This window comes from Elephantulus edwardii, unplaced genomic scaffold (genome assembly GCF_000299155.1).
Source record: "Elephantulus edwardii isolate Elephantulus edwardi_28Jun2011 unplaced genomic scaffold, EleEdw1.0 scaffold00096, whole genome shotgun sequence".
In the NCBI taxonomy this organism is placed as follows: domain Eukaryota; kingdom Metazoa; phylum Chordata; class Mammalia; order Macroscelidea; family Macroscelididae; genus Elephantulus; species Elephantulus edwardii.
In genome coordinates, this window is record NW_006399846.1 from 6,399,177 (window position 1) to 6,412,364 (window position 13,188).

Below are 13,188 nucleotides of genomic sequence, written 5' to 3' on the forward strand. Positions count from 1 at the left end.
ATGGCGCAGGACAATACTAGGTTCAAATCTTTTGTTCATAGGGTTGTTATGAGTCATACTCAACTCGATGGCACCTAACAACAACAACAGCCAAAGCTCATCCCTGCAGTAGGACAACCAGCTCTTTCTGGAACTACCAGGATTTCAGCACTCAGATCTTACTCTTTAGGGGACCCTGTATCTCTTCTCCTCTTCTTTCCCCTTCCTTGGCCCATTTATCACCTCATCTACAAGCAATTAAGGACATGAGGCCTGGATTCACATTCTATCTCTGCCACTTTTTTATCGTATCTGTACCCTAATGAGTAAATTCATAGTATCTGCTTCAGGCGGTTGTTGTGAGGATTAAAAGAGCTAATGCATGTCAGACACTTGAACAGTGACTGGCTGCATCCAGGACTGTGAAGCGTTATTGTTATTCTCTTTGCTCATGTTCCTATCTCTTGTCTTCTAGTCCTTTTCCTCCACGTCCCTACCACTCTTTCTCTTTTCTCTCCCTTCATTTCCCCCTACTCTGTTCTTTTGTTCTTGGTCCTTTCTTCTCTTTCTCTATCTTTTCTCTGAGACTTTGTAATGCATATTTTTGTTTTTAATTTCTTTCTTTCTGTGTGTTCTGTGTTTCTCTATCAGTATTGTGGTCAATGGTTTTGTTCTCTCTCTCTTCTTCTCTCTCTCTCACACTCCTCTCTCTCTCTCTCTCTAACTTTCATTCTCTCTCTCTCTCTCTTTCTTTCGTTTTCCTCTCTTCTCCTCTCTCTCTCTCTCCCTCCCTCCTTCCTTCCCTCCCTCTCTCCATCCTCATCTTCTCCACTGGAGGAGAGCAGTGGGTGTAAGAAGGAGCCTGGAACAAGAGAAACTGTGAAATGAGCCATCCGGAAAGAAGCCCAGCTAAATGTGGTGGAGCTACTTATAAAAGAGCTGTTATAGGAAAGGAGCGGGAGAGAGACAGATTGTGAGGAGTCACCACAGCTGGAAGGTGTGAGTGGGAGTCTCCTGACAGATCTTGGCTGGAGCCCCTGGACCACTTGAAAACCAATGACAGGCAAGCCTGTCATTCCTTACTCAGCCCTTGACCATTCATGCCCCAGCTGAGGGTGAAGCTGAGACAGGACCTTAGAGGCAGTGTTGAGATAGAAAGTATGTGGGGATGAGCACAAGGACTCGAGTCCAGGTCTAAGGACTCAAGTCCAGGTCTATCATCTCTTTAGAGCAGCATCTGTAGGGAGGGCCTTGTGGAGGGAGGCCTGAGGATGACAAAGGCAAGGTGACAACACAACTTGACCTTGGGCAACTGAATTGGACCCCTACCCTCAATATAAATCTCAGGTAAGGACATCACAGTTTTCCACATCACGGCTATGCCAGAGTCTTAAGGACAGTCACAACTTCCAAAGGACTCTCCAAAGTCATGGCCAACATGTTTTCCATGACAAGCACAGAGGAAGAAACCATCCCTATAAAGTACAGGTACAAGTGTCTAGGAACAGGAGATCTGGAGATCACCAGCCAGCTTGGAAGGAACCCTATTGGTACAATTGCCAAGTGTTTGGTGACTAACAGCAGGGTTGGTGGGTTGATGGTTCAAGTCTATCTAGTGACTCTGCTGGAAAAAGACCCGATGATTTGCTTCCATAAAGTTCACAACTAAGAAAACCCTGTAGGAGAGTCCAACTCCATTACATGGGATCTCCTGAATTGGAATTGACTCAACACCACCCAACAACGTTCTGCCCAAGAAACATCAGGACAGGCTACAGGCTGCAGAGGAAATGAAGACCAGCTGACTGCCTCTCAGTCCCTCTGGGGCTTCTAGAACTGAGTTTGATTATAGTTTGCTTCTCACTTTGTTCAAGATGAATTCCCTTTTTCCAACCCTGTACCCAGTGCATTCTTCAAAGGTCAATTAAAGCTCTTCTTTTTCACAGCTTCTTCCCAGCTGGATTCCCCCAGAGGACCCCCTCCAGACCCTCTGTCACCGGGCTGTGTATAGCTCTCTCATGAGAGCCAGTCTCCTTCACCCCTATTCTGAAGAGGCTGCAGCAGTCAAAGCAGCAGAATTTAAAACTACCAGCTTGGACCTTTAAAGAATAAAGAAAAGAGATTTTCCTGTTATTATTCCCTAGGGCCCCATCTTAGCTATAATAATAAACACTGAGCATTTGCCATATGCCAGTTTTAAATCCTTTACATATATATTAGACTTATTTAATCCTCATAATTGCTCTGTGGGCAATGAGCTATTATTATCAGGTCGATTTTATAAATGGGAAAACTGAGGTACAGAGAATGAATTGTCCAAAATCATACAGCGAGTGAGTGAAGGAACAGAGATTCAAACAAGAACCCCTCTGTGTAAGCACACTGACTGTGGAGCTAAGGACTGTAATGTAATGATAGCACTGAGATGGGCTCAGAAAGTAAAAAAAAAAAAAAAATTCACATGCAAAATCAGGACCTACCAGGTCATGGATTGAGGAGTAGGCAGTGTTCAGATGACCAGAAGTCATTGGAATCTGCCATCTCCTCAAAATCACTAAACAGTACCCAAAAGAACTTTTGTTTTCTTTAACACCACCCAGGAAATGTCACTAATCTACTGCTTGAAAGGTTGGCGGGTTAGGTTCACCCAGAAGCATCTCAGAAGAAAGACTGCACAATCTACTCCCAAACTGAGCCATCAGAAATCCTATGGAGCACAGTTTTACAATGCCATCCACGGATTGCTATGAGTCAGAAGTTACATGATGGCAAATGGCTGGATGCCTTTTTGCCCCCTCTGCCATTCCTCAGTGGTGTGATCTCCGCAAAGGAGATGGACCAGGGTTTGCACGTTTTTCGAAAGGTCTTATATTATCAGGGCTAGAGAAGGCAACAGAGCAAAGAGCAGACCCATGCAGAGACCAAAGTGAGGATGGGCATGGTATGCTCACCCCAAAGACTTTCTTGGCCCCAGCTTTGGCAGCAAACATGGAAAGGATCCCAGTGCCACTCCCAACGTCCAGCACCACTTTGTCCTTGAATACATGTTTGTTGTGATACATGGAGTTGCGGTAAGTCAGTGTTCGCACCTCGTCCTTCAGCATTTCCTGGGATAGAAGGAAAGAAAAGATAATGTCAGTGAACTTCAAAGTATCTGAGGTCTTAAGTTCCATGACTGTCCCACCACAATTCTTCAAGGATCTCAAGTGTTGTCATGAGGCAGAACCATAGAAGAGTGCTCTGGGACATCTGGATTGGGGTTATCCCCAAAGGGTTGCATCCTGTCAAACCACCACAGCATCAAAACTCTGCCCGAGGCAAAATTTAACAGGATGGCAAGTAGTAAATGTTGGAGAGGATGTGGAGAGATAGGAACTCTTATACACTGTTGGTGGGATTTTAAAATGGCACAACCACTCTAGAAGGCAGTTTGGAAATTCCTCAAAAAAGCTAAACATAGAAATACCATATGACCATATTCCACTGTTTGGAATATTCCCTGAGAAAATGAGAACTGAGTCACAGAAATATGTACACCAATGTTCATAGCAGCATTATTCACTATCATAAGACCATGGAAACAGTCCAAATGTCCAACCACCATCAAATGGACTCAGAAATTATGGTACATTCACATGATGGAATACAATGTAACATGCAGAAGTAATGATTTTATAAATCACTGCCTAACTTGGAAGAGACTGGAGAACATTATGCTGAGTGAACCTTACTCAGTCTTTTAAGGACAAATACCATATAAGACCTTTATTGTAGAGATAGAAAGATAAGTACTAAAAAGTATATGAGGATCCAAGGTGGGGAAGGTAGGAGCAGAGGTGTGAGGAGGAGTAGGGGGATAATCCTATGGTCGCACAATTTGATGGGTAGAGAGAGGGGTGGGTAAAGGAAATGGGAAAGATCTGGTGTGAAAAACAACGTATATGAACTTTGTAAGTAAACTAGAATAACATAAAAAATTTATTTTTAAAAAAAAAAGAATCTTCAAAGGAAAAAAATAATGCCAAAAAAACTCTGCCCGAGGAAGGTAGCTTTAGACAGCTTCAGAAGAGAAACTTAGGTTTAAATGGATGGCTCCAACCTCTCAAAGAATCAAAAACAAACGAAAACCTGGCCACCATCTAGTCCATCCTGACTCATAACCATCCATGAGAACAGTAATGGAAAATTTGGCAACCAATATTAGTAATGGTTGCATAACATGATTAATGGAGTTGATTATCACAGAATTGTACATGCTAAAAAATGTTGAATGTCCAAGCATTAGATAGATAGATACAGATCTCTATAGATATGTATTTTCATAATAATTTATTTTTCAAAATATCAGGACAATGAAGCAAAAGAAATTCAAATTAGACCTGAAGTAGATTTTTCTCCATGGGAAAAGAATTGCCATTGCCATTGTAAGAACAGGGGTTTTAAACATGTGTTCTTTTTCATTCTTTCCTCAGCTGTTTTAAGAACAACAAAAAAAGATTCCTCTGCCCAGTGTTACTGAAGTGCTTTTTAGTGAGAGAGGAACTAGATTTCTTGTTACAATTAGCTCTTACCCAAAGAGAATGTGATTACTCTATACCTGGTGCTGAGAAAGGAATTGTCAACTATTCAAAGTATTGGCAAAAACTTTGGCTAACTCATTGTCGATAATACTAGAATAAAGAGAATTTTTTAAAAAACTATTTTATTAAGGTATTATTTGCATACAACACAAAGCACAACTTTTAAATGTATATTTTATCAGTAGGGTTTTGAGATAACATATACACATCTTTAATGTCAAGTCCAATCTTTGTCTCTGGCTCAGGATAAGACAGGGTTCAAAGTTATTGTGCATAGGGTCACCATGAGTCGACAGCACATAACAATAGCAACAATCTTTGTCTACTTCAAGATTACAAAGATATTCTCCATATTCCTTTGTTTTCAGAAGTCTTATAGACATCATTTTTCAGTTTAGGTTTGTGATGCATGTAAAATTAATCTTTGTCTATAATGTGTGTTTACTTTTTTATATAAGCATCTAGCTATTTAAATTATTTGTATAAAGGTTACGTTGTTTGTATAAAAGTTATACGTTTAGGCTCTCTTCTGGTCGCGAGCCGCGGGGGCTCAGAGGGAGGCTGCGGTGGGCAGTGGCAGAATGTTGGCCACCAGGGTATTGAACCTCTTTGGCAAGCGCACCATCTCCACCTCGGTGTGCCTGCGAGCGCATGGAAGCCTTGTGAAGTCTGAAGACTATTCCCTGCCGGCATAGGTCGACCGTCGTGACTACCCGCTGCCCAATGTGGCCCACGTCAAGAACCACTCAGCCCAGCAGAAGGCCCTGAAGGAGAAGGAGAAGGCTGCCGGGAGCGCGCTCTCCGTTGAGGAGAAAGTGGAGCTGTAACGCATGAAGTTCAAGGAGAGCTTTGCTGAGATGAACAGGAGCACGAATGAGTGGAAGACGGTGGTGGGCACCACCCTCTTCTTCATCGGCCTCACAGCCTTCATCGTCATGTGGGAGAAGCGCTAATGTGTACGGTCCCATCCCACACACCTTTGACAAGGACTGGGTGGCCATGCAGACCAAGCGGATGTTGGACATGAAGGCCAACCCAATCCAGGGCTTCGCCGCCAAGTGGGACTACGAGAAGAATGAATGGAAAAAGTAAGGCCACGTGCGTCCTGCTCGACCCTTGGCTTGTCTGTCACCTGGGCACAGCTCAATATATTTACTGGAAACTACTTATAACCCAGTGACAGTGCTAATAAACAGCCATTTACGTGAAAAAAAAATTTATGTTTAAAAACTATTTATCCATTAAATTATATTGCCACCTTTGCTCAAAATCAAATGGCTTTACCGGATTTAGTTAATTTTTGGCCTCTCTTATCTGTCTTATAGATATATCAAGTCAATAATGACTTCAATATTTGTAGCTTTATATTAGTCCAACCTTGTTCTTTTTTTCACAAGATGATATTGTCAATTCTATGTACTTTACATTTTCAGATTAATCTTAGGATTAACCTATTTATATAAAATATCCTACTGAGATTTTGATTGTAATTCCATCGAATCTCTAGATCAATTTGGAGAGAAATTACATCTCAACACTATTGTGTCTTAAAATACTAGACTACGATTTCCATCTAGTTTGACTGCATTAATTTCTCTATTTGATCAGGTTGTTTCAGGATTTTGCTCAAATTTTCTTCATCTTTACTGGGTAAGGAAATTGGAAAGATCTGGTGTGAAAAACAATGTATACAAACTTTGTAAGTAAACCTGTTGTTGTTAAAAATGACTTGTTCTATCAATTATCAAGAGAGAAGTGTTAAGATCTTTAAAGTATGATCACAAGTTTGTTTCTCCCACAGTTTCTGTAAGTTTTGCTTCATGTTTTTTTCCCCCCCATACTCATTGTATACATTTATCTCTTTGTAATGAGTCAACTTGGCCACACTGAACTATATGTTCTAGACTTCTCTAACTTTTTACATGTTTTCAGTTAGGGTGGGTCTCAGAGGGTCTGGAGAGATCTGGAAGGCAAAAGGGAGGCAACAACCACTTTGTAGCACACATCTAGTGGCTGGCCTGCTGATTCACCCACTGGGGTTGCAATTGTTCTACCCTCGTCTGTGTCCTCCCTCAGGACTCAAACTCCTGGACCAGGTGTATGTGTGTCTAACTCCATAACTAGGTACCTCAAGTGAGCTGGAGAGCCTTCCCACCAAGGTCAAAAGCAATACAAATGGATCTGTTTTAGCATCTCCTTGTAAGGCTTCAAGGAGCCTGTCTGCTAAACAAAAGGCTATGCTTCTCGGGCAGTTTGAATCCAGCAGTTCCAAGGGAGAGAGATGGACAATCTTCCATCCTTGGAAACTCACAGGAGGGTCAGCTAAGAAGCAAAACCAACTTGACAGCAATGAGTTGTGGATAAGTTATAATGCATCAGCTCATTTGCATTGGTTCTAGCTTGCTTCTGATCGTCCCCATTTTATATCTGCGTTCTCTTCCTGATTACCTGCCCAGTGTATTTTAAGCTTCAGTCCCAGATAAAAGGAAAATAGTTCTAAACAATTGCATAAGTAAATTCTCTGCAAAAAATATGCTAATACCCGTACACTTATGTATATGTGTATATGTATAAAGAGAATTAATGATGCAGAAGTTAAGTGCTTACCTACTTACTACCCAATAAGTTGGTAGTTCAAACCTACTAGCTGCTCTGCCTCAAAGATGTAGCCTTGGCAAAAGCAGTCTTGGCAGTCTTATGTAACATTTCTACTCTGTCATATTGTTGGTGCTGTTATTGTGTACACTGAGTCAGAATCAACCCATAGCTAACCCCCCAGTGAGTTTTCAAAGGCAGTAAATTGCACGGGAGGAGACTGCCCATCCTTCTCTAGTGGAGCAGCTGTGAGATTCGAACCTCACGCCTTTGAGATTGCAGCACAGCTTCTTACCACGAGAGCTCCCTGCTCTGTCTTATAGGACAGGTATGATTTGAAATTGATTCAGTGGCAATGGGGTTGGTTTGATTTTGGATGTGTGTCTACCGATATATGTGTGTAAAATGGACAACAGAACATATTACACATACATACAACTACTATTTGTCCTGTTTCTCTGCTTGAACCTTGAATACTAGAGAATTTGGTCACAATATAGTTCGAGAGGAAAAGAAACTAAAGATTAGTCTATTAGTTGGTTCTAGGTTTTCTGGAATTGGTACTTTCCAATTTAAAGACACTACTGATTCTTTTTCCATAGGAGGAGTTTACCCATCTTTCTCCTTCAGAGTAGCTGGTGGATTTGAACTGTCTTCCTTTGGGTTGCTGGCACCACAACTCCTCATCCAGTGGCCACCAGAACTCCCTTGACTTGACTGCTGACTCTTTTTGGACGCCCATTTTTCTAGCTCTGGTAGCAAGTTGTGCTGCTAATCAAAAGGTTTCTATCCCCCAGTGGCTCCACAGGAGAAAGATGGGTAGACTCCTCCGGCTAAGATTTACAGCCTAAGAAACCTGATGGAGGGTCCCCACAAGTCAGAATTACATCAAAGGTGTGGAAGTTTAGTAGCCCATAATATGAAATGGCAAAAACGAACTGAAATTATCACCTTTAGGTACCTTTAATCAAGTACATACAGAAAACAGTAAGTGTTCCTTAGAAGATGTTAGTCAAAATAAGAAGTATAAGGGATTGATTAGTTTCTTGGGAGAAGGAAATTATGATTCAGGGCTTTAAATTCCAAATTCACAGTGTGTATAAAGTACCTGAAAATTCCTATAACTGTCTTTTAAGAAATCCTTATATCCCACAGGTACAAGTAAGATTTCTGGAAGGTAAACCCAAAATCGGGGCGGGGAAAGGCAATCTCCTTTCGAGCAATTTACAGTCTTGGAAACCCACTGGAGGAGGGTCAGCTGAGTCAGTTCCATCTTGGTTACAATGAATTTTTTTTTTATGCACATAACCTCTCTTTTTTCTTTTTTAATTAAAATTTAATGAAAGTTTACAGAGACTTTGGATTCCCACTCATTCATTGTTGCACTTTGCTCCCTGCCCAACCTCCCCCTCCAGTTCACTCTTCTCCTTAAAAATAAAAGAAAAATTCTTTAATTGTTATACAATCCCTCCCCCCAAGTCCACTCCACTATGCAGCCTTCCTTCTGGACTCCTGTCATAACAATAATACCTAATCATATATCCCTTTAAACAGTTCTCTCCCTCATCTGTTTCAATGCAGTATACATTATTGAACCCATCTTTCTCAATCTCCTCCCAACCCTGATGTCAATCCTGTTTTACAACAGTGGCACTATGCAGTATTTGTCCTTTTGTGACTGAGATATTTCACTCAGCATAATGTCCTCCAAGGTCACCCATTTTGAATAATATTGCATGAGTTCCTTGTTTTTCAGTGCAGCATATTATTCCATTGCGTGAATATACCACAGCTTCTCTATCCATTCACTTGTTGATGGGCACTTAGGTTGTTTCCAACTCTTCACTATTGTGAACAAAGCAGCAATAAGCATGGGTGTGCATATATGTGCTTGGGTGGTGGTTATGGTTTCTTTCAGGTATATTCCCAGTAGTGGAATTGCTGGGTCAAATGGTATTTCTATTTCCGACTTTTTGAGAAATCGCCATACTGCCTTCCATAGTGGCTGCACCATTTCACACTCTCACCAACAGTGAATAAGGGTTCCAGTTTCTCCACAACCTCACCAGCATTTGTTGTTTGCTGTTCTATTGAATTTTGCTATTCTTACTGTGGTAAGATGATATCTCAAAGTTGTTTTGATTTGCATCTCTTTTAGAGCTAGGGATTTTGAACATTTCTTCATGTGTTTGTTTGCCATCTGAATGTCTTCTTTGGTAAAGTGTCTGTTCATATTTTTCAATTTCAAAAATATTTTTGCCCATTTTTCAGTTGGGTTGTTTACCTTTATCTTGTGGAGCTCGAGTATTTTATAAGTTCTAGATATAAGTCCCTTATCAGACATGTCATTACCTAAGATATTTTCCCAATCTGTGGCTTCCCTTTTTGCCCTGTTGGAGAAGTTTTTGAATGTGCATAGGTATTTGATTCTTAGAAGGTCCCATTTATCTATTTTATCCTTTCCAGGCTGTAGATGACAATTAATTTTTAAGACACTCATAATAAAACAACACAACGAGATGTATCGATATAGTAGCAGCAGCAGCAACAGGATCAAGAACAGCAATTGTGAGGATGGTGCAGGGCTGGGCAGTGCCTCGTTCTATTGTACACAAGTCACTATGAATCTGAACTGACTTAAAGCCACCTAACAACAACAGCAATCCTTCAATTATTACACTGTACACAGATTGAATTCCCAACCACACAGGGTCACTTTTGTTAATGGCAAAACATTGACTGTGAAGGAGTGAGATCTTGAAAACTGTAATAGAATATGTGGACAAATTCTAATGAAGCTAAGGACCTTGAATCCCTAAATTACACCAAGTCTCCATTACGGCAGAAGCAGCTTTCTTCACCTGAAGAATCACATTAGACTTCCCCAAGATAACTGTCCTGCAAACGCCAATAATTCTCCTCAGCACCTACTACTACTATCAATTTTTGCTGCTACCTCTAGAACTAGATTTAACTTTCAGAAAGTTTCAAAGGGTGAGGAACAATGCGAGACTTATGAGTTGGTACAATATACACCGGCAGAAAAATTGGACTTTTCCAATTTGGTATAGGTAGAACCTGAGAATTGATATGGATATCAAGGTGTGGGATCTATATGGATGAAATGTTGGTCTATACCAAGACATATTTATTGATATAAACCCACTAAGCAGAGATCCTAGATTTAATGTTTCAGTTCAGGGAACTTGGAGTGGCTCTAACAGTTTGCTTGATTGGTTTTCTAAAACAGACCCAAAAGTGATTTATACTAAATGAAACTAAAATATCAGCACTTCTAGGGTATACTGAGAGGAAGGTAGCCAAAGACTTAGGGAGATTTCTTTGCCATGTCGGAGTCATTCACTACTCTACCAGGATCCAGAAGACACACATTTTATCACAGCTTTAAAAAAAAATTCTAGAAGATCTCAGCATCCTTGAAGAGCTATGCATGCTTTCGATCTGAAATTGTAGCATGACTTTCTCTGACTGAATTGGAATTCCTACATGTAGTGGAGGTTAAAGGCTGTGTTGCTAAACTAAAGGCTGTACCTTTCAAATGCACCAGTGGCTCTGAGGGAGAAAGAGAGACAAACTCCTCCTTTGCCATTTACAAACTCAGACACTCCTTTAGAGGGCCAGCTACAAGTCAGTTCTGACTTGACAAGTTATGAGGGAGTGACTGACTAACTGTGGCAGGGGTCAAGTGTCAGCTTTTAATCACAAAAGATATGGTAAATATGGTGATCATAAAGGAGGGAAGAGCCAGAACAGTTATGAGAATAGTCTGATTTGTAGGAGAGACCTATAACATTAGCTAGTTGATCATGGTGTCTCTAGAAATAAATGGGTAATCTACTAAATTCTTACTTGAGCTACATAAGCAAAAGAGTTCTAGGTCAAGTGAATAAAAGTCTGACATGAATCAACACAATAGATAGTCAAAGTCCCTCAATCAATTCTCAGCCTTGAGCCAGTTTACAGGGTAACCCTAGGGTCACTGTTAATCTTTCTCCCACGCTTCGCCCAAAAGGACACATTGTATTGTGCATTTAGAGTAAAGGGCGAAACCAATCTTTTAAACCAATCAATTAATGAAAACTGGTTTTAACCGTCACTAATTTATCCTTTAGACCCAGGATCACTGTGAATAGCAGAGTACCAGGAAGAGGAGGGGCTTCTGGAGGTTAGTTTATCTGTGAAGTTTAGCTCAGATCAGTTTCAGTGGGACCAGTAGAGCTCCAAACCCACCCACTTATTATTTCCTCAATTCTTACAAGTTTAAGGAATGCTGGTGGTATCGTGTAAAGGGTTGGCAGTTTGAATCCATTCCATGAGAGAAAGATGAGCAGTCTCCTTTCCCTGAGATTTACAATCTTGGAAGCCCAATGGAAAATTGTTAAGAGTTGGAATCAATTTGATGTCAGTGAGTGAATTGGTTGCAAGCCTTGAGAAAGACTTACTGCATTATAGGCAAAAAATTCTCACAATGGTTTCCTGATCCATGGAGACAATGTATTTCTATTAGGAAAGATATCACAATTTCCCCGCTTTGTAAAATTGTAAACAAAAAGCAATACTATAGGGAGCTCCGGTGGCCTAGTGGCAAAAAGCTACACTGCAATCCCAAAGGAGCATGGTTCGAATCCACCAGGTGCTTCGCAGGAGAAGGAAAGGCAATCTCCTGTGCCAGTCAGATCTGATTCGATGGTACACAATAAGAAAGAAAAACAATCAATACTATATTTATGACAGAATTGCAGAAACAATAGTTCTCCATTAAAGATTTGAAAGATGCAAAAGTGATGATTTTTATCGTATTCACCTAGTTTACCTATGGCTTGTAAAGAAGACAGATGGATCTTGAAGAATGGCAGCAGATTACTGTAAACTTAACCAGGTGGTGACACCAATCACAGCTGCTGTTTCAGATGTGATTTCATTGCTTGAGCAAATCAATACAAAGGGTTACTTTTTCCCCTCAAAAGTTTAGACATTTATATTTCTTAAAAAGTGGTCTGCTTAATTTTACTTTTCTCCTTTCAGAATTCCAGTTACTCATGTTTTTACCACTAGATTCTTTTGCACAATCAAGACTCTTAATTTTTTTATTTCAATCTTTTATCTCTCTCCTACAAATTGGATAATTTCTACTGATTTTCTATCTGCTATTAATCCCATCTAGCGGATATTTTATTTAGATGTGTTTTTCTATTGTAAAATTTCTTTTATTATATTAATTTTCCTGTCAATTGAAAAATAATATTTGTCATAGTAGTCTTTGTGTTGTAATTCTAGCAGTTGTGCCAAGAAATCTGGAGGACAACTACTTGGCTAAATGTTTGGAAGAGATCCATATATATTCCCATTCCAGAAAAAGGTGATCGACAGAATGTGGAAATTATCAAACAATATCACTAATATCACACTAGCAAAATCCTTCTGAAGATTTTCCAGAAAAGACTAGAACAGTACATTGACAGACAACTCCAGAAATATAGGCTAGGTTTAGAAGAGGTCGTGGCAGTAGGGACAATGTTGCCAATGTCAGATGGACCTTGGCAGAAAGCAAAGAATACCAGAAGAATGTCTATCTGTGTTTCATTGACTATGCAAAGGTATTTGACCGTGTGGATCACAATAAATCGTGGCTAACCTTGAGGAAAATGGGAATCTCAGAACATTTATATAAAACCTATACTTGGACCAAAATGTAGTCTTCAGAACAGAGCAAGGAAACACTGCATGGTTCAAAATCAGGAAAGGAGCATGTCAGGGATTCATCCTGTCCCCGTACCTTTTCATTCTGTATATAGAACAGATCACTGGGGAAGGAGGAGTGTGGCATCAAGATTGGAGGAAGACTCATTAACAACATACGATATGCAGATGACACAACCTTGCTTGCTAAAACTGAAGAAGACCTGAAGCACTTGCTGCAAAAGGTCAAGGACTATAGTCTTCAATATGTATTGAAGCTCAACATCAAGAAGACAAAGATTCTCACCACTGGGCCAATTGGCAGCACCATATT

General features: G+C 40.3%; 1 protein-coding gene and 1 pseudogene across 1 annotated transcript in view; one reads left to right on the plus strand and one right to left on the minus strand.

The window, feature by feature from the left end:
• The window catches only part of PRMT8 (protein arginine methyltransferase 8), a 168,832-nt gene that overhangs the window by 64,295 nt on the left and 91,349 nt on the right, over positions 1 to 13,188 (minus strand). Inside the window, exon 3 of the mRNA XM_006891302.1 lies at positions 2,931 to 3,086. Within this exon, the coding sequence (XP_006891364.1) occupies positions 2,931 to 3,086 (156 nt within the window). The remainder of the gene's footprint in view (positions 1 to 2,930; positions 3,087 to 13,188) is intronic.
• On the plus strand, positions 5,141 to 5,651 carry LOC102870417 (annotated as a pseudogene).